The sequence below is a fragment of the Oncorhynchus gorbuscha genome, linkage group LG19 (genome assembly GCF_021184085.1).
Source record: "Oncorhynchus gorbuscha isolate QuinsamMale2020 ecotype Even-year linkage group LG19, OgorEven_v1.0, whole genome shotgun sequence".
Taxonomy (NCBI): domain Eukaryota; kingdom Metazoa; phylum Chordata; class Actinopteri; order Salmoniformes; family Salmonidae; genus Oncorhynchus; species Oncorhynchus gorbuscha.
In genome coordinates, this window is record NC_060191.1 from 41,515,263 (window position 1) to 41,542,943 (window position 27,681).

Sequence of the window (27,681 nt, forward strand, 5' to 3'; positions counted from 1 at the left end):
GGGGGGGCAGGAGTGGAGGGTGGATGTGTCGGGTGGTGGTGGGTGGGTCGAAGGAGGACCGGGCAGGGCAGCATCACTGCTGACACACTACTGCGGTCCAAATCCCAGCTTAGTGGGTCTAAAACAGGGCCGAGAAATCTCCCCCGAGGCCCCTAATGCTGAGACCGCTGTCACCCCCAATCACTCACACCTGCTTAATCCCCACGCCGTGACCCAACACTGACACACACACAGCCGCCCGCCCACAGCCACAGCCACCGCACACCAACACCGGGTAGCCCATTGGCCCTGGCGGGAGGGCCGGTCCCAGCACTTGGTGACACGAGCTGGAGGGTCAACCTTCTGTGCCAGGGGGAGGGGAGAGGCGCAAGGGGGGGAACCTTTAGTAGCTTGGGGTGGGCTTCAGTAGTGTTTACCATAGTAGTGATGCTATAAAATGGTTTAAGAGAATGTACGATGTATGATGCACAGAGAGAGGGAGTGAAGGCGTTTAAAGAAACCAGGACACACATACTAAAATAACCATTTCCTCCTACAACGCAGATATCCTGGTTCTATTGTTCTTGTCATATCAAATGATAAGCATTTGTTTTCTTGTTTATTCTGCAGGTACTATGTGAGCAATATATCCTCTGTGCTCTGAGAATGCATTTGAGAGTCAGACATGCTCATGTTGCTGAAATCGGTCTCTTTTGTGTCTCCCTGTAGGTCCTGTCACTGTCTCTACCAACACGGCAGCCCAGAAAGGTCCAGAGAGCCACAAGCCTCTGAAGACTCGCAGTGAATCAAAGTGCTGCAATGAATTAGGAGAGAGGGCCTGGATGAGAGCGGATGCAGGGGTTTCTCATGGCCTCACATAGAATGGTCTCACTTACTTAGAATGAATTGTCAAAGCTTCTTTCGGAAGTGTTAATCCTAATTTAACTGTCTGCAAACAAGCAAACAGATAAAGAATCAGATTAAGTGAATAATACCATTTGGTTTTATCAACATAAAGCTGAAACCCAGCCATGCTCAGGTTATGCTTCATATACTATACTGAACAAAAATATAAGAGCAACATGCAAGAATTTCAAAGATCTTACTGAGCTACATTTCCATTTGACCTCATTTCTGCCAGCATGTTAAATGTGCAACCAAAGGGAAAAAAACTCTAGACCACCTTTACTCCACACAGAGAGACGTGTACAAAGCTCTCCCTCACCCTCCATTTGGCAAATCTGACCATAATTCTATCCTCCTGATTCCTGCTTACAAACAAAAACTAAAGCAGGAAGCACCAGTGACTCGGTCAATAAAAAGTGGTCAGATGACGCAGATGCTAAGCTACAGGGCTGTTTTTCTAGCACAGACTGGAATATGTTCTGGGATTCTATCGATGGCATTGAGGACTACACCACATCAGTCACTGACTTCATCGATAAGTGCGTCGATGACGTCGTTCCCACAGTGACCACACGTACCTACCCCAACCAGAAGCCATGGATTACAGGCAACATGCACACTGAGCTAAAGGGTAGAGCTGCCGCTTACAAGGAGCGGGACTCTAACCTTGAATCTTATAAGAAATCCTGCTATGCCCTCTGACAAACCATCAAACAGGCAAAGTGTCATTAAACAGGTCAACATTCACAAGGCCGCAGGGCCAGATGGATTACCAGGACGTGTACTCCAAGCATGTGCTGACCAACTGGCAAGTGTCTTCACTGACATTTTAAACCTCTCCCTGTCTGTAATACCAACATGTTTCAAGCAAACCAGCATACTTCCTGTGCACAAGAACACTAAGGTAACCTGCCTAAATTACTACTGACCCGTAGCACTCATATCTGTAGCCATGAAGTGCTTTGAAAGGCTGGTCATGGCTCACATCAACACCATCAAACCCTAGACCCACTCCAATTTGCATACCAACAGATCTACAGATGATGCCATCTCTATTGCACACTGTCCTTTCACACCTGGACAAAAGGAACACCTATGTGAGAATGCTGTTCATTGACTAAAATTCAGCGTTCAACACCAAAGTGCCCTCAAAACCCATCACTAAGCTAAGGACCCTGGGACTAAACACCTCCCTCTGCAACTGGATCCTGGACTTTATGACGGGCCGCACCCAGGTGGTAAGGGTAGGCAACAACATCTGCCACGCTGATCCTCAACACGGGGGCCCCTCAGGGGTGCGTGCTCAGTCCCCTCCTGTACTCCCTGTTCACTCATGACTGCATGGCCAGGCACGACTCCAACACCATCATTAAACTTGCCGATGACACAACAGTGGTAGGCCTGATCACCGACAACGACGAGACAGCCTATAGGGAGGAGGTCAGAGACCTGGCCGTGCGGTGCCAGGACAACAGCCTCTTCCTCAACGTGATCAAGACAATTGTGGACTACAGGAAAAGAAGGACTGAGCACGCCCCCATTCTCATCGAAGGGGCTGTAGTGGAGCAGGTTGAGAGCTTCAAGTTGCTTGGTGTCCACATCACCAACAAACTAACATGGTCCAAGCACACCAAAACAGTCATGAAGATGGCACGACAAAACCTATTCCCCCTCAGGAGACTGAAAGATTTGGCATGGGTCCTCAGATCCTCAGTAGGTTCTACAGCTGCACCATCGAGAGCATCCTGACTGGTTACATCACTGCCTGGTATGGCAGCTGCTCGGCCTCCGACCGCAAGGCACTACTGTGGGTAGTGTGTACAGCCCAGTGCATCACTGGGGCCAAGCGTCCTCCCATCCAGGAACTCTATACCAGGAAGTGTCAGCGGAAGGCCAGCCACTCCAGCCACCCTGGTCATAGACTGTTCTCTCTGCTACCGCATGGCAAGCGGTACCGGAGTGGACTCCTGAACATCTAATCAAATGGCTACCCAGACTATTTGCATTGCTCCCCCCTTTTACGCTGCTGCTACTCTCTGTTTATTATCCATGCATAGACACCTTAATAACTCTACCTATATGTACATATTACCTCAATTACCTCAACTAACCGGTGCCCCCGCACATTGACTGTGTACTGCTGCTCCCTGTATATAGCCTCGCTATTGCTATTTTACTGCTGCTCTTTAATTATTTGTTACTTTTTATTTCTTATTCTTTTGGGGGGAGATTTTTTCTTAAAACTGCATTTTTGGTTAAGGGCTTGTAAGCAAGCATTTCACTGTAAGGTGAAATTGTATTGCATGTGACAAACATATGTTGTATTCGGTACATGTGACAAATAAAATTTGATTTGATTTGAATGAAATCAGTGAATTGAAATATGTTCATTAGGCCCTAATCTATGGATTTCACATGACTGGGAATACAAATATGTATGTTGGTCAAAGAAACCTTATAAAAAAGATAGGGGCGTGGATCAGAAAAGCCGTCGGTATCTGGTGTGACCATCATTTTACTCACGCAGCACGACACATCTCCTTCGCATAGAGTTGATCTGGCTGTTGATTTGTGGCCTGCGGAATGTTGCCCACTCATTTTCATTGGGTGTGTGAATTTGCTGGATATTGGCGGGCACTGGAACTCGCTGTCGTACACGTCAATCAAGAGCATCCCCAAAAAATGCTCAATGGGGGACATGTCTGGTGAGTATGCAGGCCATGGAAGAACTGGGACATTATCAGCTTCCAGGAATTGTCCACAGATGGGGCAGTGCATCATCATGATGAAACATGAGGTGATGGCGACGGATGACTGGCACGACAATGGGCCTCAGGATCTCGTCACGGTATCTCTTTGCATTCAAGTTGCCATCAATAAAATGCAATTGTGTTTGTTGTCTGTAGTTTATGCCTGCCCATACCATAACCCCACCGCCACCATGAGGCCCTCTGTTCACAACCTTGACATCAGCAAACCGCTCGCCCCCACATAACACAATACATGCTGTCTGAACCCGGAATTAATTAGTAAAGAGCACACTTCTCCAGTGTTCCAGCTGCCATTGAAGGTGAGCATTTGCCCACTGAAGTCGGTTACGACACCGAACTGCAGTCAGGTCAAGACCCTGGTGAGGACAATAAGCATGCAGGTGAGCTTCCCTGAGACTGTTTCTGACAGTTTGTGCAGAAATTATTCGGTTGTGCAAGCCCACAGTTTCATCAGCTGCTCGGGTGGCTGGTCTCAGACTATCCCGCAGGTGAAGAAGCAAGATGTGGAGGTCCTGGTCTGGCGTGGTTGCAGTTGTGAGGCCGGTTGGACGTACTGCCAAATTCTCTAAAACGACGTTGGAGGCGGCTTATAGCAAATAAATTAACATTCAACTATCTGGCAACAGCTCTGGTGGACATTCCTGCAGTCAGCATGCCATTTGCACGCGCCATTAAAACTTGAGACATCCGTGGCATTGTGTTGTGTGACAAAACTGCTAATTTTAGAGTTGACTTTTATTGTCCCTAGCACAAGGTGCACCTGTGTAATAATAATGCTGTTTAATCAGCTTCTTGATATGCCACACCTGATATGCCACACTTCTCACTAATAGGGATGTAAACAAACTAATTGAGAGAAACAAGTGTTTAGTGCATTTGGAACATTTCTGTGATCTTCTATTTCAGTATATGAAACATGGGACCAAGAGTTTACATTTTGATTTTATATTTTTGTTCAGTGTATATAGTGAAAAAATTATAAAATAATAGCACATCTATCCAACTATCTCTGATGTACTGTGTAGTAGTGCACTCGGTACAGTGCATTCTGGAAGTATTCAGACCCCTTTACTTTTTCCACATTTGTTATGTGGAATTATGTTACAGCCTTATTCTAAAATGGATTAAATACTAAAAGTTCCTCGTCAATCTATACACAATACCCTATAATGAGAAAGCAAAAACAGGTTTTTAGAAATGTTTTCAAATGTATATAAAAAAAATTAAAAAACAGAAATACCTTATTTACATAAGTATTCAGACCCTTTGCTATGAGACTCGAAATTGAGCTCATGTGCATCCTGTTTCCATTGATCAAAAATGTAATTGATTGAATGTTCTCTAGGTACAGTGCGTTCTCTCCTGTCTGTAGAATGCCTACTGTTGTGTGTTTATGCTGGTGTTAATCTGTATGGAAGCTATACGTACTGTATATATTGTAGTGTGCGTCTGTGTGTACAGATTAAAAGGTGTGGTACAGTAATTGACAAGGACACTGATCCGGTGGCTAGATTAGGTCAGTGTGGGTGGAAACTAGGAATGAGGGACAGCTATTCCTGAACTGGAGAATATACTCTGTATATATATATATATATATATATATATATATATATATAGACCAATATTTTTCTGTCCTGCTGCCTGACCCACTCACACACAAATTGATGTACACAATAGATAATTACCCTAATTTACTTCAGAGGACAACAACCCAGTTAAGCATTTCTAATCAGGTGCTACTTTTTTATATTATTAGCAGATTTGTTTGCAGACTTGTTAAAATTAACAAGTCTGCAAACTACACCTACGATATAACATAGGTATGTGCATAGGAATTATGTGGACAACGCCTGAATTACCATAATGAACAGGTTTCTACTAGTTTCCTGAACAAGCTAAGCAACTTGGTGGAAAACAGACATACTTGTTCAGGGAGGATTTCTAAAAGTCAAGAAGGCCGATTCGATCTTTATGTTGATTTTTCCTGTCCGGTGTCCACCCTTGTGAGAGATGTGCTATTCTGAGGCCCTTGCATGCTTGCTGTCTCAATCATATATTTTCACTTTAACTATTCACTTCTAGCAGTTCATTAGGACAGACTTTCACAACTTCTACAATAAAACAGAATCTAAATTGGTGTGAATGTTGAAGAGAATGCATGGGTCTCTGAGGCTGAGCCCAGTTGTTCTGCTAGTGTTAATGTAGTTATCAATGTGATGACTGATCAAATAAAGAAACAAAGCACTTTTTGAACATTCTCTATGGGGATGTTCTCTCTCTGATCTGAAGATGTCACATAAAAACAGGGACACATAGAATGACACTGTGCTCTAGGCCTAACTTACCACAGCGGGCATACAATGCTGTTTCTGTAAGGTTTCAGTTTTATCTCAGATAGAGCAGCACAGCTCCAATGGTCTGAATACTGTTGGAGGGATACCTAAAATAATGTTTAGTATAGGGCTCTAAGGATACCCTCCATCCATAGTCTTCACTTCATTCAGAGTATGGCTTGTCTATATGGCTCATTGTTGAAATGTGGTACGTTACTGCCCTCTATTGGTCGTTTTTTAGTTCTAAATTATTACGAGAAAAAAAACATGTTTTAATTTGTATTATGTTTTTCCCTTGCCTCAACTCAGTACTGGACACTTCTGTGTAACTCCTTTACACAAGGATTTAGCGCATTCAGAAAAACACCAGATTGTGATGGTAATAGCAAACAAACCTAACCCAGGATTGATCACAAGAATTTCGCTATACCCGCAATAACATCTACTAAACATGTGTATATGACAAATAATATTTCATCAAATGTGTGCTTTTTACAGCTCTGGCCATAATATTAAATATCTGTTAGTAGTAACTGATTCAGTCAATGAACTAAACAAAACTGAGACGTGTGTAACATCCATTTATTACCACATATGAGATATTTGGAAATTACAAACATTGTTTTATTTAAACATCTTAACATTTCAAATTCCAATTAAGAAACATAAATGATTTTAAGTTAAAAGGGTGACACAACCTGAGAAGCAAAGGGCGAGGTCTAAATATCCGTGACCATTACAGCTCAACATTAACATACATGATCACTTTACCAATTAGACTGTTTTTGGTTTGCAAGAGAGCATCGACCACCAGCTCCATAAACCTCACAACAAGGCCCCTCAGGAGTGATCACAAAGAACACTGGATTCACTATTTGTTTGCAAAAGCCTTAAAATTCTGTCTCTAATTATTTATCGCAGAAGCCAAATTTGAGAATTCAAAGACAAAAGGGAAAATATAGCCAATATAAGAGGCAATGAAATGAGAATGAACTATCTAGAATCCCCTTCGACAGCAAAAACAAATCACAAGCTTCAACACCTGTAGAAACGATAGCTTACATCAATTTTGTTTTCTGTACAAAATTTTATTTGAATCCACCTCCATTTCATTCACAAATCTTTTATCCACTATGAAAAATGTGCGTAAGCATTAAAAATAATACCCATGATAATGATCAATATTGTAATAAACAATTGCTCCAGAGATGTTTTTGAATTGTATACAATTTGCTGTGCTGATCAGAATCTACACGCTCACACACAAAAGGGGAGGGGGGGATGGACTCTCGTTCATGTGTTGCCATGAAAGATACCAGCTCAGTCTCTATTTCACTGGAAGAGTGGGGAAGGAGGAAGGGGACTAGGGCAGTTGTTCTAGCACCCTGCAGAGAAAGAGGTACTCCACTCTGCAGACAAAAACCTAACCCCATCCTCCTGCGACCACAACCTATGTCAGATTCCCTGTCTTGTTTTATCTGATCTCTCCACACGGCATCATGACGATGGAACATCTGATTTGATGGTGTGATGGTGGGGGATCTGACCAGCAACAAGTAGGTACATGCACAAAAGAGTACCCTATAATAGTCTGCTGTCGAGAGTACTAAGAAAACACCACTATACACATTCTTATCATAATCATTGTTTCTCTAAATCACTACCAACATAAGAGGAGAGGGGGAGGGAAGGGGAGGGCAGACTGTTGAGGGGAGGAGAGGTAAATCAGGTAGGTGTCTAAGCACGCTCCCCACGGATACGACGGGCCAGCTGGATGTCTTTGGGCATGATGGTGACACGCTTGGCGTGGATGGCGCACAGGTTGGTGTCTTCAAACAGACCAACCAGGTAAGCCTCGCTGGCCTCCTGCAGACAACAAAGAACAGGTTGGAGAAACGGCTCACAATATCAACCTGTAAAATTATATTTTGTCATACATGCAGGCACACGATCAAAGCATTCCTCTTTAGTGTGTGATTTAAAAAAAAAGTAATAATGCAATTATAGTCTTCCTGCCTCGAACTTGAGATATGTGGTTTATGACAGCTTGTGTCCCTTAGTTGGGGTTAGCACTGACCTGCAGGGCCCCAATGGCTGCACTCTGGAAACGCAGGTCAGTCTTGAAGTCCTGAGCAATCTCTCTCACCAGGCGCTGGAATGGCAGCTTGCGGATCAGCAGCTCAGTGGACTTCTGGTAACGACGGATCTCGCGCAGGGCCACAGTACCAGGTCTGGAAGGAAACACACACAGTTAGAACAACCCCATGACTAACACAACTGTATGGATTCATTACAGAAAACCAGAGGCAAACATGTCATCAAACTCTTTAGGCCTAAATCCTTCTCTCTGGTGGTGATGGAGTCATAATAAGGAACATTAGTGTGGCTCAGGGACAGAGGGCAGCTTTGGCAAGACCTTTCAGCCTCACTGTCACTCTCACCTGTAACGATGGGGCTTCTTGACCCCACCAGTAGAAGGGGCACTCTTGCGGGCAGCTTTGGTGGCCAGCTGCTTACGTGGAGCTTTGCCTCCAGTAGATTTACGGGCTGTCTGCTTGGTACGGGCCATGGCTCCTACAAATCACCTGAACAAAGGGGAGAACCACAAAAATTACTATAGCTTACACTTTCATTGCAATTATACCTGATAATAAGTAACTGGATTTGTATTCATCCATTACCTCAGCTGATTCAAAACTTTCACAAAATGTGAAAATCCCTGTGAAACAAGATTATTTCTGTACAGTAATTGGGTGTTCCACTCACTGTCATTGAACACATCTAGAACCAAAAAAAGTGTTGAGAGTCTACAACATGAATTTTCCCAATCAAATTCGAGTGAGCCAATCAATCAATCAATCAATGGGGGAAAACGACGGCATTGGTTGGTTAGGCAATCTTATTGTGTAAACATATGACTAAGACCAATCAGCGTATGTTCTGTCACGAGGAGGCGCAATCTACAACTCCTAGACGTTGGTAGCCCCGCCCACTCCGCTGTGACGATGGCGGCTGCTTGATGCGCAACCGGGATAAAGACCATAGGCAGAAGAGCAAAGGAGTACCACTAAAACTTTGATATTTAAATAAACAGCTGTTTGACAATATCATCAAACAACTAATATACATAAAAGACATCTCAGAGAACTCTTATGTAGGCACAGAAACGGACTTCGACCACCAATGCCTGCGTACAACCGAAGCGAACCCGCGCATAATTTGAATTCTTTTTCATCCAGTTGCACTAGCTGTAGAAAAGGCTGCAATTCTGTGCCGTTTCGACAGTGGGGTTTGTTATTTTCCTCTACGACGAAAACGAGATGGATCTCCAACAAAATTACACCACAATTGAATCAATTTGAAACTTTTCGAATGTGAAGATCACGTAAATTAAAAGCAGTCGAGTGTTTGACTTACCTACACCAAAAGTGGTTAAAAAGAATGTGAGAAGTGTTTAGCTTGTCTGGCGGTGTCAGTATTTTCTTCCTCGTATCCACAATGGGAACAACCGTCCAGCGGGAAAATGGCCGCTATGTCAATCATTTCTCCCAGAATGCCATAGTGTATACAAACATTTCTAGTTTCGTTTCATTTGTGTTGCTTCAGACACATCTTTGGATATTTTTTTGTACGCCACTGAATGTTATTTTATATCAGTCTCCAAATGTCATATTGCGAACATAATAGCATACTTGCTATCAATATTTTTCTCAAGATGTTGTGGAAACGTTTTGGCTTTTCAATTTGCCATGCTCAAGAAAGCTATTATGCTGAAGTTATTGTGCATTTCTATATCATCGAACAACCTTACATTCACAAGTCTTGTGCAAATGTCAGCCTGCAATGTCAAAGGTCTGGTTTCCAATCAGTGGTGTAAAGTACTTAAGTAAAAATACGTAAGTACTACATTAGTTTTTTGGGGGTATCTGTACTTTAATTATATTTTGGACAAAGTGTTTACGCCACACATTATCCCCGACACTAAAGGACTTGTTACATTTTGAATGCTTAGGACAAGAAAAAGGTCAAAATCACGCACTTACCAAGAGAACATCCCTGGTCATCCTTACTCCCTCTGATCAGGCAGACTCACTCAGTCACATATTTTGCAGATGTCATTGCGGGTGTAGAGAAATGTGTTCCTAGCGCCAACAATGCAGTAATAGCTAAACAATCCACACATTAATTATATTATAAGAAATATAGTAAGACGCGCAGTCTGAATGTGATGTAAAGATTTTGACATGCTTGTAAATGATGCCGGAGTGCCCCTGGCTAGTCATAAAAATAAATTTAACGGTGCCGTGTGCTTAGTAAGGAATTTGATCAAGTATATTTAAAACCAAATACTTAGTCAAGTAGTATTTTACTGGTGATTTTCACTCACCATTTTCTAAAAAAAAAAAAAAACAAGTGGGTACTTTTGCCAATGAATATGACAGTTCAAATAACATTAAAACGGTTCACTATTTAAAATACCATTGCCAGCAGCATACAACTCAGTACAGGCCAATCACTTCACTCAACCAGTTGTGGAACAGTAGTTTATCACCTTTGTATGAGAATTCTGGATTTTTACAAATGTCTGCTTAAAAATGTAAAAAAATAAAACGAAATCAGTGTGAAAAGGGCATCACAACCTGAGAAAGGAACTAAAATATTACCTGGATAAAAACATGAGAGAAATACATAAACATTGTGCTACAGGCCTATGCAATATTTTGAATCATGCAAAGTAATTTTTATTGATCAATTTCAGAACACAATTAACCATTTGTAAATGTATCATGTAAACAGTAGAAACACTAGTTGTAAAAAAAATGATAATTAAGGGTACATGTAAAAACACCACATGTTTATCAATTAGAAAACCAACCCTGTCATAATGTAATAGTAGGAGGGGGAAATGCTTGCCCAAGATGCTTCATGCATGCACCCTTTGCTGTGCAGAGTTGCATACACAAAGGTGTGACTCAGATCAGCTTCAAAACAGATACAAAGTACCCTAAAAGTCTGCTGCTAAGAGAACTAAGGGGGACAAGACTACACAGTTTACGTGTCACATTACTCAAATCAAGCTCCTTATAAGGATAAGTGGGAAGGGAGGAAAAGACAGACTGAGGTATAAAAAAATAAAAGGGAGGCGTCTAAGCACGTTCCCCACGGATACGACGGGCCAGCTGGATGTCTTTGGGCATGATGGTGACACGCTTGGCGTGGATGGCGCACAGGTTGGTGTCCTCAAACAGACCAACCAGGTAAGCCTCGCTGGCCTCCTGCAGACAAAAAAAAAGTTGAATTCAGCTGACATGCATAAGCCCTCTTGGTATGGACCAATGCATTCTTTGAACATTTGGGGAGATGGTGGCCAGTAGGTCACCACCTTTTAAGGGAAACTTCATAATTTTGGCAATGAGGCGCTTTACTTCCCCTGAGTCAGTATGAAGAAAGTTTGAGCCAAAGCTAACTAGCATTAGTACAATGACTAAATGTTTACATTATGATCATGCTAGCAGATACCCATAGACTTTCATTGTACTAATACTAACTAGCATTAGCTCGCAAACCTAACTAACTTTCTTCATACTGGACAGACATATGGCATTCAGTAGTTCAGCCGACTCAACAAAAGATGATAAAGGGCCTCATTGGCAAAATTATGAAGTTTCCCTTTGAGTGTATAGATTCCCGATAGGTCTGGTTTTAGTGTTATTTGGTTTTAGTGTTATTTGGCAGGTTAACAGAAATCCTAAACCCTGACCTGCAGGGCTCCAATGGCTGCACTCTGGAAACGCAGGTCAGTCTTGAAGTCCTGAGCGATTTCTCTCACCAGGCGCTGGAAGGGCAGCTTGCGGATCAGCAGCTCAGTGGACTTCTGGTACCTACGGATCTCACGCAGGGCCACAGTACCAGGCCTGAAGTAAAACACAGTAATTAATTAACCACTGTGGTCCTTTACTCCATCTACACAATTATTGAAGGAGACCACGACATCAGGTGGGTGAAAGGCTGTTCAGGCACTATGCGTTTCACTCTCCATCACCTGTAGCGATGGGGCTTCTTGACCCCACCAGTAGAAGGGGCACTCTTGCGGGCAGCTTTGGTGGCCAGCTGCTTACGTGGGGCTTTGCCTCCAGTAGATTTACGGGCTGTCTGCTTGGTACGGGCCATGGCTCCTACAAATTACCTGAATAAAGGCAAAGTTGAGAAAGGAATGTTAATGGAAGTGTAACCAACTAGATATCAAATTGCAGCGTAAAACCACGTTAACCTGATAAACGCCACATGTCATACTTCCAAATGCCAAGCTTTCATGAGGCATTTGATTTTAGGTGACACATTTCAGCTCTATGAAACCATTTAAAAAAACACATTGGTCTATTAATGATTGGATACACTATCCAATCAACGGGGTTTGGAATAATCTTGTTACATGTCATCTGATTAAAGTTAATTAATGTTACCATAGAAAAAATATTGTCATCCGATGAGATACTTTTGAAAAACAAGTGTTACATTTAGAAATACTGTTATAACAAAATACATAACCACCTTTCTAATCTCAGACTTTCAATTCATCATTGGAAAAAGGAACGTCTAGATTTGTTCCACCTGATCACAAGTATCACCACTAGAATAACAAAGCGTTCGATGGTTATTTGGTCTATCTTTTTATTCTAAAGGAAAATTAATCCAAATGTAAAAAGTAATCAGATTCGGTTAGTACTGGATAATCCAAAAATTATATTAGAGTACAATGACAGGGAACTAGTAGCCGATACCACTTAAAGTAACCTACCAATCAACATGCTTACAATTTGATATTTGTTTACAACACGGATTGTACCCAAGTCTGTGGCTCAATTACGCGAAGATGAACATCAAATTGAGCGAATTACAGCGTAACGGTTTCATACAACTACCAATCGGGACTTGTTTAGTGATCTGATGGGCGGGATTCTCTTCCTTCTTCGCCAATGAGCAATGTTTTTCACCAAATAGGTCCCCGCCTCTTACGCATTGGAGACGATGGCTGCTGTAACAGGAACGTACTAACGGGAAGGAAAATTCGAATGTGTTTTACAAGAGGGTGACAATTAAAACGACGTTTAAACGATGACATTGCCGCTTTATACTAACAAACACATTGAAGATTGTTCTAAACACCACTAGGAATCGATTGGAAAACTTCAGTACTCAGAAGATCACTCAGAACCGGTGCATAACCGTGTCAAATTCGACAGGAATGCTTTGGTCTCTAGTCACTACAAGCAGATAATAGCTTGCTTTTTCGGTCGTCGAGCTTGGGTTTCCTATGATCGCGGATTTAGTTGCAAAAAGATACTATCTAAAGAAAAAAAAGTGAAAATTCACAAATACACAATTAAAAATATATAATTCAAACACGACACTTACCTTTGATACAACAGCTAATGTTTAAATGTGAAACTGGTCTCGTGTCCTTATTTATTGCGTTGTTCCCACAACAGAATGGAGTCCTATATTGGGTTAAAATGGCAGGTTACCCACAATGCATCTGCTGCGACAAGAGAGACCAACTTTTCTACACGTTTATCAATTGACCCATTCAATCAATTATCAATCATCTTAACTGAAAAATATGATCAATACATTCAGAAAAGCGTGATATACTACATCATGTGCGATGTTTTTAAAATGTCTATTTATTGCATTGGCAGATATTGACCATTTAAATGTATGACATTTATGGAGTAATTTAAGGTGTTTTATGGGACACATGATTCCACGTGAGTGCACGAGACAAAATGTTTATAATTACAAAATGAGCAATTACTGTATTTCTGTTACCAAATTTGTTAATGTAAGAAATCAAACAATTTAGATTCTCAGATTACATTTCTTGGAAGGTTTGTGTATTGTGACAAACATTGCTTTAGTATTATAAACAAGTTTTAAATCACAAAAGTATTAAAATACCTAGAAAAAAATACATAGCAAAAATCTTCATTTTATACATTTTGGGCCTACAAATATCTTATTTCCAGGGGTGGTTTTTACACAATCCCTCCTCGAGGTGGCGATAGAGGCCCATCAGCTCATGCTGAACCTCAAAAGAAAAAACATTCTACAGCTGATCCAGCAGAGCATGGACTGGAGACGTCGGAGGGCTACGCAGACGCTCGTTGAACTCCCGGGTACTGCTCTGGTAGTAGATTTGGCCAGAGAGGCCGAAAGCGGTGTCTAGCGGTTCATCTTTGATTAACAAACAATCAAACTTTACTCGGTGTGGTGGCAGTTGGCACCGCTACGCCGAGACTGACTGAGATATGGTAAGAGATAGTGATGGAGAAGAAAATGAAACAAGTATGGAGGTCAGTAGGAACATAAAGTGGTTCTGAAGTTTAGGGAGGACAGAGGAGTTGGGGAGATGAGTCCGACAAGGTTAACGGCTGTGATAAAGGAGTTGATTGGGGAAGTTGTAATGCTAATGTGTTAAGAGATGTTGGTGTACTGTAAGGACATGGCGCAGAGGGAAGCAACTAGAGACGTGTATCGTGGTGTCGAGCAGTGGGGAAGGATTGGGGAGCTGGGCGTTCCTCATTGAGGACCATGTATGTTGCATTGATCCGATCTGTAATAGACTATGGTAGCATAGCGTATGGTTCGACAGCCCGGGCATCATTGGAAAGGCTAGATGTCATACAGGGACAAGGACTCCGAATATATATGTAGTGGGGCCTTTCGGACATCTCCCAGAGGCTGCACTGCAGGTGGAGATGGAGGATATATGCCATTGCAGATTAGGAGACAGCAGCTGGCAATGAATTATTGGGTCAACCTAACAGGGACATGGGGTGTCTCATCCTGCAAAAGGGATTTTACCGGCATGCTGGGAACATGAGCGAAGACAGAACACAAGCTTTGGGTGAGTGGGTAATACCCAGGCGAAGGTGATGGGACTGTATGGAAGGGAGTTTAGTTGATCTAGAAGCGTTGGAGAGACTACAGAAAGATGGGGAGGGTGTTGATCCATCTGATTTGTTTAATGGACGTCTGGATACAGTGTATCAGGATTTTGTTGCCATATACACAGATGGTTCAAAAGATCCGAGGACATGACGTTCTGGGTCGGCATTTGTAGTGCAGGAATGTGGGGGTGAGAGTCAGGAAACGCATTACAGATCATCTGGCTGTATAAACGGCAGAGCTGATGGCCATACCGTTGGCCTTGCAATGGGTGGAGGAAGTCAAGCCAGACAGAGTAGTTATTCGCTCTGATTCATGCGCAGTGCTAAGGAGTCTCCAGTCCCTTAGGTCACGTAGCAGACAGGGCCTGCTTTATGAGGTACTATAAACCCACGGCAGGAAGGGACAGAAGAGAGGAGGCTATTTTTAAAAGATTACGGGGTGGGACACAGCCGGTTGAATAAATCCTTAAATGTGGGACGAAAGCATCCAACAGGAAAGTGTGATTATTGCCAGGAAACAGAGACCATAGAGCATATATTGCTACCATGTGGGCAGTATCAGAGGGAAAGAGAGAGGCTCAGATCTAATTTGAGGGAGAAATTGATACAGGAAATTAGTTTGAAGTGTATATTGAGTAGAACGTCATTAGATATTGTCTCAAATATTTTGTTGTCTTTTTTAAGAGCAATGAACTGGCAGGTAGGATTTAGTTAATGCCTGTGTCTGGCCCACACTCCAGTACAGCAGCTTGCGGTAATGCACCATAACGTTGGATGTGGTAGGTGTGGTGAAGTGCTCGGAGCCTTAGGCTTGCACCGAGGGTCAGGATAAAGATGAGTCTGTGACAGTAGGAGGGACGTTTTTGGAAAAAGTGGACCCTTGCCTATTGGCAGATCCATTTTTGGTCCCAGGGCAGGTGAAAACAGAGTTGGGTGCTGTGGAATCGGTGAAGGAAACCAGAAGTGGTCTATTGATATTTGTATGTGTTTCTGCTGGTCAGAGGGAGCAAGTGCTCTGTGTTAAGTGAATGGGGGCAAGAGATGGGAATTGTTTTGCACTCAAGAAAAGGGTGCCATTGAAAGGAGTGATTTAATGGGGTTGTGGTAAATGTGAAAGCTGACCAACTGAAGGGGAAGATTCCCGGTGTTTGTGTTGCTCATTGTTTGGTGCGATGCAGACAGTGGCGTGAGTGGAGGAACAGAAGAGTCATTGTCTGTTGAGTTTTGATGTTGAGTCTTTTTCCGACAAAGTGATGTTACGAGCTATTGTCCTGAATTCTTTACGTTGTTACAGGTGTCAAGCTTATGGGCATGTGGCATCAGTGTGTAGGAGGGAGGTTCCTAGGTATGAGAAGTGTGCAGAAGGGCATGAGAGAAAGGAATACGTAGCATTGTTGAAAGTAGTGGAATGTGTTCATTGTATGGGTGCCCATTGGGCAGGGGATCAGAAATGTCCTGTGCGAGTGAGGCAGGTTGAGGTTTCCAAGATTAGAGTAGTGCAGAAGTTGTCATATGCTGAGGCAGTGAAGAAAGTAGAGGAAGATGGGTCAAGGGGGAGGGATCCTGAGAGGAGTGGTGTGAGTAATAGATCTGTACCAGTACAGAGGGAGGGATCCTGAGAGGAGTAGTGTGACTAGTAGATCTGTACCAGTATAGAGGGAGGGATCCTGAGAGGAGTGGTGTGACTAGTAGATCTGTACCAGTACAGAGGGAGGGATCCTGAGAGGAGTGGTGTGACTAGTAGATCTGTACCAGTATAGAGGGAGGGATCCTGAGAGGAGTGGTGTGAGTAGTAGATCTGTACCAGTATAGAGGGAGGGATCCTGAGAGGAGTGGTGTGAGTAGTAGATCTGTACTGAGAGGGATCCTGAGAGGAGTGGTGTGACTAGTAGATCTGTACCAGTATAGAGGGAGGGATCCTGAGAGGAGTGGTGTGACTAGTAGATCTGTACCAGTATAGAGGGAGGGATCCTGAGTAGATCTGTAGGGATCCTGAGAGGATCTGTACCAGTAGGGATCCTGAGAGGAGTGGTGTGACTAGTAGATCTGTACCAGTATAGAGGGAGGAGATCCTATAGAGGGAGGGATCCTGAGAGGAGTGGTGTGACTAGTAGATCTGTACCAGTATAGAGGGAGGGATCCTGAGAGGAGTGGTGTGAGTAGTAGATCTGTACCAGTATAGAGGGAGGGATCCTGAGAGGAGTGGTGTGAGTAGTAGATCTGTACCAGTATAGAGGGAGGGATCCTGAGAGGAGTGGTGTGACTAGTAGATCTGTACCAGTATAGAGGGAGGGATCCTGAGAGGAGTGGTGTGAGTAGTAGATCTGTACCAGTATAGAGGGAGGGATCCTGAGAGGAGGGTGTGAGGATCTGTATCAGTATAGAGGGAGGGATCCTGTGGTGTGAGTCTGTAGTAGATCTGTACTGTACCAGTATAGAGGGAGGGATCCTGAGAGGAGTGGTGTGACTAGTAGATCTGTACCAGTATAGAGGGAGGGATCCTGAGAGGAGTGGTGTGAGTAGTAGATCTGTACCAGTATAGAGGGAGGGATCCTGAGAGGAGTGGTGTGACTAGTAGATCTGTACCAGTATAGAGGGAGGGATCCTGAGAGGGTGTGAGTGTAGATCTGTACCAGTATAGAGGAGGGATCCTGAGAGGAGTGGTGTGAGATCTGTACCAGTATAGAGGGAGGGATCCTGAGAGGAGTGGTGTGAGTAGTAGATCTGTACCAGTATAGAGGGAGGGATCCTGAGAGGAGTGGTGTGACTAGTAGATCTGTACCAGTACAGAGGGATAAACCAGCAAGTGATATACGTTTCAGTAAGATTGGATTTTTGGCATTTATGGCAATGTTTATCAACTGTTCTGCTTGGATGGAACGTAAGTCCAAGAAAATAAAGGTTGTGGTGTCAGCTGCAGATAAGTATTTGGGTGTGCGAGACTTGACATCAGAAGAGTTACAGGGTTTGTTAAGTGGTGGTGTCCCATTCTTTCTGGCTCTTGGCCTGAAGTAGGACTAGATATATTTAAATAGTGGAGTATGGTATTTTATTTAGACATTATTATTATGTTTTTAGTGGTGTTAGATGGTAGGGTATTTGTTGTATTTATTTATTTAGTATTTTTTTTCAAGCAAGGTTTAAGGGAGTTTATACTCCAGTCTAGTAGGTGGCGGTAATGCAGCATTTATTGGATACCAACTGCCGTTAAACCTCATCAAAGAAAAGAAGGCTGATCCAGCATGGCGGCGGTTAAGAGACTAAAACGCGTGGCAGCGTTGCAGCCAGGATTCATATCTTTGAAATCGTCGGCCGAATCAGATGACTTGAACAGTGGCCGGAGGAAGCGTGTGAATAAGAATAAGAAAAAGAATTGGAACAAACACATTGATATTCAAGTTATTGAAGAGTTTTTGGATGACGTGAGACTTCAGGAAAGAGCTACAGGGTGAGCAACATGTGCTACAGGGTGAGCAACATGTTTGCCAACAGAGCTAGCTGTCTAGCCAGCTTTTATTACCTGCTAATAAGCGTATATTTAGCAGGTATTGCGACATTATTAAACATCTGATTATTCTAGCAAGCTAGGTTTGCATGTCACTCAGTCCAGGTCAACATCTTGCAAAAATGGAAGTTGTACCTTACAATGCTAATGTACACGTTGGGTTGTTTATTCTAATTAGCAAGCAAACTAAGCTGGTTAACCAAGGGAGTTGGCTAGAGCAACACACCTAAACTGAATCGTTTCTTAACCTGTTTACTAGTAACGTTATGATTCGGCTGCTTTTATGTAACGTTACTTAACGTTAGCTAGCTAACGTAAATACTTATATTTAGAGTTTAACACATGCTTTATGCCGTAGCTACATATTTTGATTCAAATTGAATTACCTAGTTAAACTTTTTTTTAAATATTTTATTCGACAGAGGACTGATATCTGAGAAGCCAGACGATAGCCTGTTCTTTGTGGACATCGGAGAGCAGAAAAAAAGTGTCCTGCCAGGTAAACAATATCACTGTTTACCAACTTTGTTAATGTTTGGAGTGTCAAATCACTGAAGTTTGTGTTTTCTGTGTTTGCTAGAAGTCCAAAAGAGAAAGAAGGGGAAGAAGTCAAAGTCACGGCCCCTGAGGATAGACCTGATCCTGCAGCATGACTCCCTTGTCCCTCCACCTAAAGAGTGAGTTTTTCTGATATACCCTGACAATTGCCCTCTCACCCCCATCCTTCCCTGGCCCTTAGCTGGAGATGGTTTGGCCCGGTTCAGTCAGCTTGCGCATGGCACAGTGTCCAGTGATGAACCCATCCTTGCGCTCACAGTATTCCCTTGGGAATGTGAAGACAATCATGGAACTCAGGGAGCTGTTGTGTGAACAGCCTCCTGGGAACTGAGGGCAATGTGCTGTTTCCCCTCTACTGGGTCGTATTTACTAGTAATGAAATGGAAACAAACAGGAAAGGTACTACCTGAACTTGTCCAATAAGAAATATTTGTTTTTGTTTTCTGTTGCGAAAGGTTTTGCTAATGTGCACAAACTAATACTACGCAGATTTCCCCCCACTTTGTAAACTGGAGTCATGCAGCAAGGCTGTGTTTTGATAAGTACACAAGTGTACTCTGGTTAGCTTATTTCTCATAATAAGATGTGATTGTACACACTGAAGTCTAGGACACTATTTAAAATTCAGTTCCCTCTCTCCCCCAGTGTTTTGGCCTACCAGCAACCAAACGCAAAGAAACTCCGCCGCATTGCAGAGAATGCTGAGAAATTGGCGGCCATGGGTGTGTTGTCACGGAGACAGAAACGGCTCTTGAACCGCAGACTGGCAACTAAAACGTCAAAGGCAAAGACGGCGGCCAACAACTTCCCAGACAGACCCTATTATGACTTGTGGGGAGGAGAGGGTAAGTTTGGCTATTCAAAATGCTAAACTAAGTCAAATAAATAGTTGGAGTTTTTCTGTCAGTGTTTGTGACCACCTTTTATTCATATTGCAGCCAAAGAGACCGCAGATCCTTACTACCTTGAGCAAACGGGGAAAAGGCGTGTGAAGGTGAGAATGCAGCATTGTCACTGCCTTAAAGTTTATAGTCTCTCAGTATTGTATGTGCTGTATCGTGAAAAGGGATACTTAGGCAAATAGGAGTGTTTGTATATTTACTGTATTTAAGTTTTAAACGCTGTCTTGTTCATTCTTAGCGACCAGAGAAGCTCAACGCAAAGCCCTCCATTCTCCCGGCAGTGGAGGTCATAGCCCCTGGAGGCTCCTACAACCCAGACTTCTTCTCCCATCAGGTAACTTAATGCACTTAAACAGTGATTTTTAAATGCCGATGCCAACTTATCAATGCTTCTGCTCCCATGATGTGTGGTGTTCTGTCTCTTCATGTTGAGTAATGCTGTGGTTGATGTATTGAAGTGCTGACCTTTTTCTTCTCCCAGGCCTTGTTACTAGAGGCCCATGAGGTGGAGGTGAAGAGGGAGAGAGCGGAGCTGAGAATAGAGAGGCAGCTTGCTGTCAAACAAGAGGATACTGCCACTGAGGTACGACAACAGAACCACATCCACTGTTCATCATTACACAATTCAGACCTGTATGTGGTCCTTCAGCTCCATTTTTGCCTGACTTTCTTCTGTTGTTTCTCTGCAGGAGACAGTCTTCCAGGAACTAGTGGAAGGGTTAGTGGAGGAGGGGGAAGAGGAGGAGGAGGAGGATGATGTTTCTATTCGTGGTGGCTTGCAGCAGGAGAAAAAGACAGAGAAAGAAAGGAAGAGAGAGCGAGCCGACAAGATAAAGGCATGCAAGACTACAAAGCCTTTTCCCCCTAATGTGCTTTAGCCTTTCCCCTCCATGTGCTAGCTTAGGATCTGACCAAGGTGTCTCTTTTGCTGTTCAGTCACAACAGAAGCAGGCGGCAAGGGTGTTCACTGACAAGAAGCAGCAGCTCTTCCAGCTGCGCTCCATCCAGGCGACCCTGAAGAGGCGGGAGCAGCGGACCAGAGAGAGGGTGGCCCAGCGGAAGGCCAACCAGGAGGCAGAGAAGTCCATGCCCCGACGTCTCGGCAGACTCAAGTCAGTACCTCCACAAGAATGCCACTATTCTCATCTACCATCTTGGTTGTTTATTACAATTTATATCTAGAGCGAGATGCAACAGGTCCTCCATAGAGCTTCCTGGCCAATTTGAAAAGCAGGTCAAATGCATCCTAGTATTCACTGGAAGAAGCCTTAGACATTTATATAACAATGGGCTCCAGAAAAACCTATACCCCATTCCAAACCAAGTCATTTAGCCTGATTCCCATAGTGCTGTTTCCCCTTAGTGTGAGTTTCGTCTGTGCCGTTGTCCTCTCTGTGATCTCCATACTCTGTCTGAACTTGGCCCCCACATATCTCCCCAGGTTCCAGGCTCAGGATCTAGAGATCCAGCTGAGTGATGAGATTCCTGGATCCCTGCGGACACTCAAGGTTTGTGACTGACCATCCCTCTCACTGTCTACAATGCATTCACACTGGGCTGACCTTTTGAACCCATGTACATGTGTGTGGAACTGAAATGCTGAAGATTTACAGCATAGCAACTTAATTCACAATGTCACATGCTGACCCGTTTTGGAGCAAGGTCCCTCATCAGAGCAATATTTATTTATATGGATTTACTGATGTGTACTGACATGTTTCCCTTCTCCACATGTAATTATGTGTCCTGCAGCCAGAGGGCAGTGTCCTCAAGGACCGCTTCAAGAGTATGCAAAAGAGGAACATGATTGAGCCCAGAGAACGAGCCAAGTAAGTTATTCTCTCCCTTTCTGTAAAACAAACAGCATCTCATGTCAGGTATATATTTATACATAGTAGTTTCTGCATGTCATTAACTCATAACTTTCATAGTAGAACATTCTAGATTTGTTTGCATTATTGTCTGTTTCCAGAGAGGTATACTAATAATAATAATAATAATATATGCCATTTAGCAGACGCTTTTATCCAAAGCGACTTACAGTCATGTGTGCATACATTCTACGTATGGGTGGTCCCGGGGATCGAACCCACTACCCTGGCGTTACAAGCGCCATGCTCTACCAACTGAGCTACAGAAGTACAAAGCAGGATCTATGCGTTAGCCCATAATATTGTGAAATAACTTTTTTTTTTTTTTTTTTTAGAAAGATGAGCTTGAAATTGGCTTGGTCTAATTGACCCAACAACCAAACACACATTTAGCTGTCTTAATGAACCAGAAAATAGTTACTTTTGTTGTTTTATCAAAGTTAGCTGGCTAACATGCGTTGTAGTATACCTCTCGTATGGTTGTCAGCTTCATAAGCATGACTATGTCCAGTGATGATCCCATCCTTGCGCTCACAGTATTTCCACGGAAATGTGAAGACAATCATGGAACTCAGGGAGCTGTTGTGTAAACAGCCTCCTGGGAACTGAGGGCAATGTGCTGTTTCCCCCTCCACATCTCCATTTGTCTTTATTATACAAGAGAATATAGTCTTGATTTGATAAAGCCATTGAAGTGCTTTGATTGTGTGCTCCGCCTCCTCCCGCAGGTTCAAGAGGAGACACAAGGTGAAGTATGTTGAGAAGAGGGCCTTCAGGGAGATCACCTAGAGACCAAACCAACCTCTGGAACTGTTCAGGACTGTGATGTCACTCACAACACAGCCTCACCCACCGCCACTGGGCGACAGCCAGCCAAAGAGCTACTATTTGCCCCCTCAAATGTCTCCAATCAACTCAGCCCATTTTAAGTCAGTGATGGATTTGCCACCCTTTTAAATCTGTGTTGGAAAATATTGAAGATCCAAGTCACCACGATTTGGAACATTATTTGCTGTGCAATGATATTTTCCCGCACCAGCCCAATCCAGATGGCGCCCGTCAGATTCAGGGTCAGTTCTAATGCATTTGGATATTTAAATACACTGATTCTGGGTCTGTCGGCATCAGTTGGGAATGTTAAAGGCTTCAGAAAGGGGGCTCTCTCCTGTCCGTCTCTCCCAGTTGGTGATCTTGTCTTTTGTTCTTGCAAAACCAAGATTAATGCTCTCATTAGGAGTGGATTCCTGAGTGAATAACAAGGCTGTTAATGGAAGAAAAACGTTTAAAGCCACTTGTCAACATGTGGAATTGGGTACATTCAGTTATAGTTATCTGATTTGCTGTAATCTGACTTGACTTCATTAAAGCAAGTTAATTAATGAAACTGTTTTTATTTTTACTCTGATTATGCTATTTAAATCTGTTAGTGCTTCTCAACAAATAAGTCATGCATTATTAAGGTTTGGTATGATTTCATATGATTTCTTTAAATTGTCTCAAGACCACAAGCATAAGTCTCCACATGAAAATTTGAATTTGCCACCAGAAGTCTATTCAACAGCTTAAAAATATAATACATTGCTTACAAAAATATTTTTACAATTTCAACAATGTTTAAAGGGTCTAGTTTACATAGTGTATCCATGGTGCTTGTGGTATATAGAAATATCTTAGTGGTTGTGTGACCTTTGCGAAAATAGTGTCTCAAATGTATTATTCAGTGCCTATAGAAAGTACACGGCCCTTGGATTTCTTCACATTTTGTGTTACATAGTGAGATTCGAATGGATTTTATTGTACATATTTGTCCATTGTCTACACAAAATACTGTAAAAGTGGATGAGATTATATTTTTGTAAGATTCATGGAAAATAACACTACCTTTAAGTATTCATCACCCTCAGTCAATACATGTTAACACTTTAACGGCAATTACAGCTGTGAGTTTTGGGAAAGTCTCTTAAGATATTTGGCTGTTCTTTTCACAATTCTTGACTACAAAATGGAAGTCTTGCCATTGATTTCCAAGCAGATTTCAGCCAACTGTAACCTGGCCACAAACATTCACTGTCTTGGTCAGCAACTCCTGTGTAGATTTGTGTTGTAGGTTGTCGCGCTGAAAGGTGAATTCATCTCCCAGTGTCTGGTGTGAAGCAGGTTTTCCTTTATGATTTTGCCTGTGCTGAGCTCCATCCTGTTTCTTTTCATCCTGAAAAACTCCTCAGTCTTTGCCTATGTCAAGCATACTCATACCATGATGCAGCCACCACCATGCTTGAAAATAAGGAGGCAGTTATTCAGTAATGTGTTGAATTTGCATTTAGGCCAAAAAGAGTATTCCTTTGCTGTTTTTGTTGTCAGTATTACTTTAGTGACTTGTTGCATATATATATATATATACACACACATGTTTTGGAATCTTTTATGTATAGTTTTCACTGTCATTTTGGTCATTATTGTAGAGTCACATGTTGATCCATTCTCAGTTTTCTTCCATCACAGCCAACTCTTAATCACCAATGGCATCGTAGTGACATCCCTAAGCAGTTTCCTTCCTGTCCTGCAGCTAAGTTCAAAAGGATGACTTCATCTTTGACGCTCGGGGTGGTTTAATACATCACCCATAGCAGTGTTATTAACTTGACAGGAAGGAATATTAACTTGATAATTAATATCTTAAAGAGATATTCAATGTCTGATTTATTGTTACCCATCTACCAATCACTGCCCATCTTTGAGGCTGTCAAAAAGGTCCCTGGTGTTGGTACTTGAATCTGCTTGAAATTCAATGCTTGACTGAGGGACCTTACAGATGTATGGGCATTAATATGGAGTTGAGGAGGACACCGACAGGGAGGGGAGACCTTAAACCTTAATTACATAAACCTTAATTACCCCTGGCCAGGCAGTATGGAAGTATCCCCAGGTCCCGTGGGTGCCTGGAGCTCCGACAAAGCTGCTTATCCCTTAATCGGGGTGCAAATGTAATCTTTTACCTAAAGAGTGGCCCACCACCCGCCTCTGATCCCTCCCCACAACGCTAATCCCTGTGCCTTCCAGCCAGGCAACCTCCGGTGCCCACATCACCCTGCTCCTACCCACAGTAGTTACACTCAACACACTGGTGCCTCTGAGACGGTGCCTGTAGTAAACCATACCTATGGTATGGCTATTTCACAACGCAATGGACAATAATGTTCTCGTTTAATCTATCGATGCTACCAGCCATCTTGGTTTACCATGACCTTCAGTCATTCTGAGTGTATAGATTTACGTGTGTGTTTGAGAGCGATGGTTTTCATGTTTATCTCCTATTCTCCCTCACCACATACATGTGCGAGCCGTTGATGGAGTCAGATTGCATTAGCATGAGGTAGATGACAATGGTGGGCCGTGAGTGCGCCGTGAGTGGAGCAGAGCGTTACACATTATGAACGCTCTCACTGCTCACCTGCATCACTTCATTATAGTGTGTCTCGACGCGGCTCCCTGAGTCAGCAACCATCAGTCCTCTCACCTATAGTCCTTATATACCCGTCTTCGAGCTGTCCTTTCTCAAATACACACGAATAGTGAAGGTGAGTACCTCATCCCCTCCTCTACTGACTGCACAGGTACTGACCATAGGTCACTCATTCAGGACACGATTATGTCAAAGACCCTCTTGGGAGACATTTATGGTCTTCACCTGAACCTCACAGTGGATGCTTTCTTGAACGTGAGAGGATGGGTAACGGTGATATGAACTGTGTACAATACAGTAGCTTTTACAAGTCAGTCCCACGGCTGTATTCATCTGGGAGGATACGGGTCTGGATCCTGAAGAGAGGGGGGTGCATCACCTGAGTAAATCACTCCAGATCCAACAGGCTCTCTCAGTCACTGCAGCATTAGACTTTTCCCACGTTGCTCCAAACGTCGAATATCATCTTCCACCAGAGAATTAGCAAGTGTTTGTGCATTTGAGAGTGACCATAACAGCAAAGGTGACCACGACAAGTCTTCTACATTTGCATCCCCCAACACCATGCCAGTGCCAATAAACACAGTTGTCAACGTGAACGCTCTGTGCACACACCGAAGGTGAGAATAGAGGTCTAACAGGCACACCAGGAGGTGGGGGAAATGGAGGGATGGATGAAAGGCAAGGAAGAGAGTGATAATGGAAAATGGTTTGTGTGTCGGTTGTGTTGTATTTGGAGTGGAACGGTGAGAAATGAGAGATGAGAGATGAGAAAGGAGGGGATAAACAGAGCAATGGAGGGAGGAGCAGAGCGATGATTCCTCTCTAATCCTCTGGACACGCGCGAACCGGGTGGCTGCAGACAGACTGAGAGTGTAAGAGAGTGAGAGGGAGTGGGCAGGTGGAGACGGAGAGAGTGTGAAGTCAAACTGTAAGAGGAGCAAGATGAAGGCAGAGGGAGGGAGGAGGAGAAGAAGAGCTATTATTCCTCTATCACGCTGAGAGAAACCAGTGGGGAGCGTTCCTTACGAGCAGAAGCGAAGCAGCTATTCACTCTCTACCAGTGAGAGAGTGAGAGGGGGGGAGAGCGAGCGATAAACGAGAGAGAGAGAGGTACACTACTCCGCTGACAGTGTGAACAGAACGAGGAGAGATGAGAGAGGGAGGGTGAAGCAGAAAACTAGACAATGTGGAGGGAGAGCGGTAGGTAGCAGCTTGTTCGGGAGAGGTGGAGAGAGGGCAGAGAAGCACAAGACTAGCCACAGGGAAGGAGAGCGAGAGGACGGAGGAGAGACAGTGGAGGGAGGGAAGAGGAGGATGAGGGAGGAGTGGAGCGAGAAGACAGACGCTGATCTTTGACTGTTGAGGACAATGTGCGAGCGTGTGAGCGTGAAGTGTGCTTGTGAGACTGGGTGCGATGGATCACTGTTCCTGCACACTGTAAGTCTCAGTGCATGGCAGGGCGTTTAGAGTGTGTGAGTCTGGTTTTATTGTGTTTTACCAGACACAGCACAGTGGCTGAGGGATTACGACAGCTGGGGAGAGAGTGTGAGGCTCTTCTATGTGTGTTTGTGGTAGCGAGCAGGTGTGTGTGTGTGAAAGCAGCTGGAGACAGAGATAGGTAGAAAGGCCAGGTACACCTAGAGGGCAGGATCGCAGATAGAGAGAACCCACGTGAGGGCAGAACTAGTGAAAACAGGGACACCAACTCTGCCACCAGATACAGTGCTTGTACGTGCACGCGCGTCTGCACGGCGGCACTGTTCCAGTCATCTCAGGTCAGCGCGGTGGTGGTGGAGCCAGGGTCCATATGGATATCCACCAGGCAGCCATGGGGGCCCAGTGAGCTGTAGTAGAAGACGCCCTCTGCCCCCAGTCCCACCCAGCAGCAGCACTCTCGCTTCCCCTCCGGTGGGTAGACGAAGGTGAGCCTAGGGCACCTCGAAGCCCCGAAGGAGGGCCTACAGCGGGTTTCCTGTACCCAGAGGAGGAACCACGGCCATCATGGGGGAGTGGACCATCCTGGAGCGCCTTCTGGAGGCTGCCGTCCAGCAGCATTCCACCATGATCGGAAGGTAAGCAGCATACTGATATCTAGAGCAGAGGTATTCAAATCTGAGCCTGCAAGTCCAGAGTACTGCCGGTTGTGTTCTACCTGATAATGAATTGCACCCTGGTGTCCCAGGTCATTATCAGTCCCTGGTTAGAGGGAAATATTGAAAATCAGTAGTGGAACTGGCTTCAAAGTCCAGATTTGAAATGACCTGATCTAGAGTTTAAATTACATTACATTCAAAAGCTTTAATGTCACATTCACTTTGTCTTTGGATTCCATTCCGAAGGTTCAATCGCAAACACAATGGCCATAACATTAAAATTATACAAAAATACAAATAAGAACTTACATGACCATTTTAAAAGGGCAGATTGTTAATAAATGTC

The 27,681-nt window shown here is 43.6% G+C and overlaps 4 protein-coding genes across 7 annotated transcripts in view; 2 read left to right on the plus strand and 2 right to left on the minus strand.

Annotated features, from left to right (window-relative positions):
• Positions 1-6,550: 6,550 nt before the first annotated feature.
• Positions 6,551-10,056, minus strand: LOC124005253 (histone H3.3A). Of its 3 annotated transcripts, none has more exons than XM_046314342.1 (4): positions 10,033-10,056; positions 8,431-8,574; positions 8,067-8,220; positions 6,551-7,855 (listed from the first exon to the last, which is right to left on the minus strand). In XM_046314342.1, exons 2-4 carry the CDS (start codon positions 8,556-8,558, stop codon positions 7,727-7,729), a joined length of 411 nt encoding a protein of 136 aa, XP_046170298.1. In that variant the 5' UTR covers positions 8,559-8,574; positions 10,033-10,056; the 3' UTR covers positions 6,551-7,726. The 3 variants fall into 3 exon arrangements, with proteins under 3 accessions (XP_046170298.1, XP_046170296.1, XP_046170297.1); XM_046314340.1 differs by lacking the exon at positions 10,033-10,056 and adding an exon at positions 9,407-9,552; XM_046314341.1 differs by lacking the exon at positions 10,033-10,056 and adding an exon at positions 9,411-9,519.
• Positions 10,057-10,519: 463 nt separating this feature from the next.
• LOC124005252 (histone H3.3A) lies at positions 10,520-13,552 on the minus strand. The gene is made up of 4 exons (XM_046314339.1): positions 13,406-13,552; positions 12,033-12,176; positions 11,751-11,904; positions 10,520-11,265 (listed from the first exon to the last, which is right to left on the minus strand). The coding sequence occupies exons 2-4, from the start codon at positions 12,158-12,160 to the stop codon at positions 11,137-11,139; spliced, it is 411 nt and encodes a 136-aa protein (XP_046170295.1). The 5' UTR covers positions 12,161-12,176; positions 13,406-13,552; the 3' UTR covers positions 10,520-11,136.
• A 551-nt stretch (positions 13,553-14,103) lies between these two features.
• Positions 14,104-23,160, plus strand: LOC124006335 (ribosome biogenesis protein NOP53-like). Of its 2 annotated transcripts, XM_046316297.1 has the most exons (13): positions 14,104-14,301; positions 18,102-18,388; positions 18,868-18,944; positions 19,026-19,122; positions 19,649-19,848; positions 19,942-19,997; positions 20,144-20,239; positions 20,387-20,488; positions 20,595-20,741; positions 20,842-21,017; positions 21,347-21,413; positions 21,658-21,734; positions 22,505-23,160. In XM_046316297.1, exons 2-13 carry the CDS (start codon positions 18,183-18,185, stop codon positions 22,563-22,565), a joined length of 1,362 nt encoding a protein of 453 aa, XP_046172253.1. In that variant the 5' UTR covers positions 14,104-14,301; positions 18,102-18,182; the 3' UTR covers positions 22,566-23,160. The 2 variants fall into 2 exon arrangements, with proteins under 2 accessions (XP_046172253.1, XP_046172254.1); XM_046316298.1 differs by lacking the exon at positions 14,104-14,301 and having other exon boundaries at positions 17,711-18,388.
• A 2,846-nt stretch (positions 23,161-26,006) lies between these two features.
• Positions 26,007-27,681, plus strand: part of LOC124005902 (gap junction delta-2 protein-like) — a 29,677-nt gene continuing 28,002 nt past the window's right edge. The window contains exon 1 of the mRNA XM_046315545.1: positions 26,007-27,314. Coding sequence (XP_046171501.1) covers positions 27,244-27,314 — 71 coding nt within the window. The 5' untranslated portion in view covers positions 26,007-27,243. The remainder of the gene's footprint in view (positions 27,315-27,681) is intronic.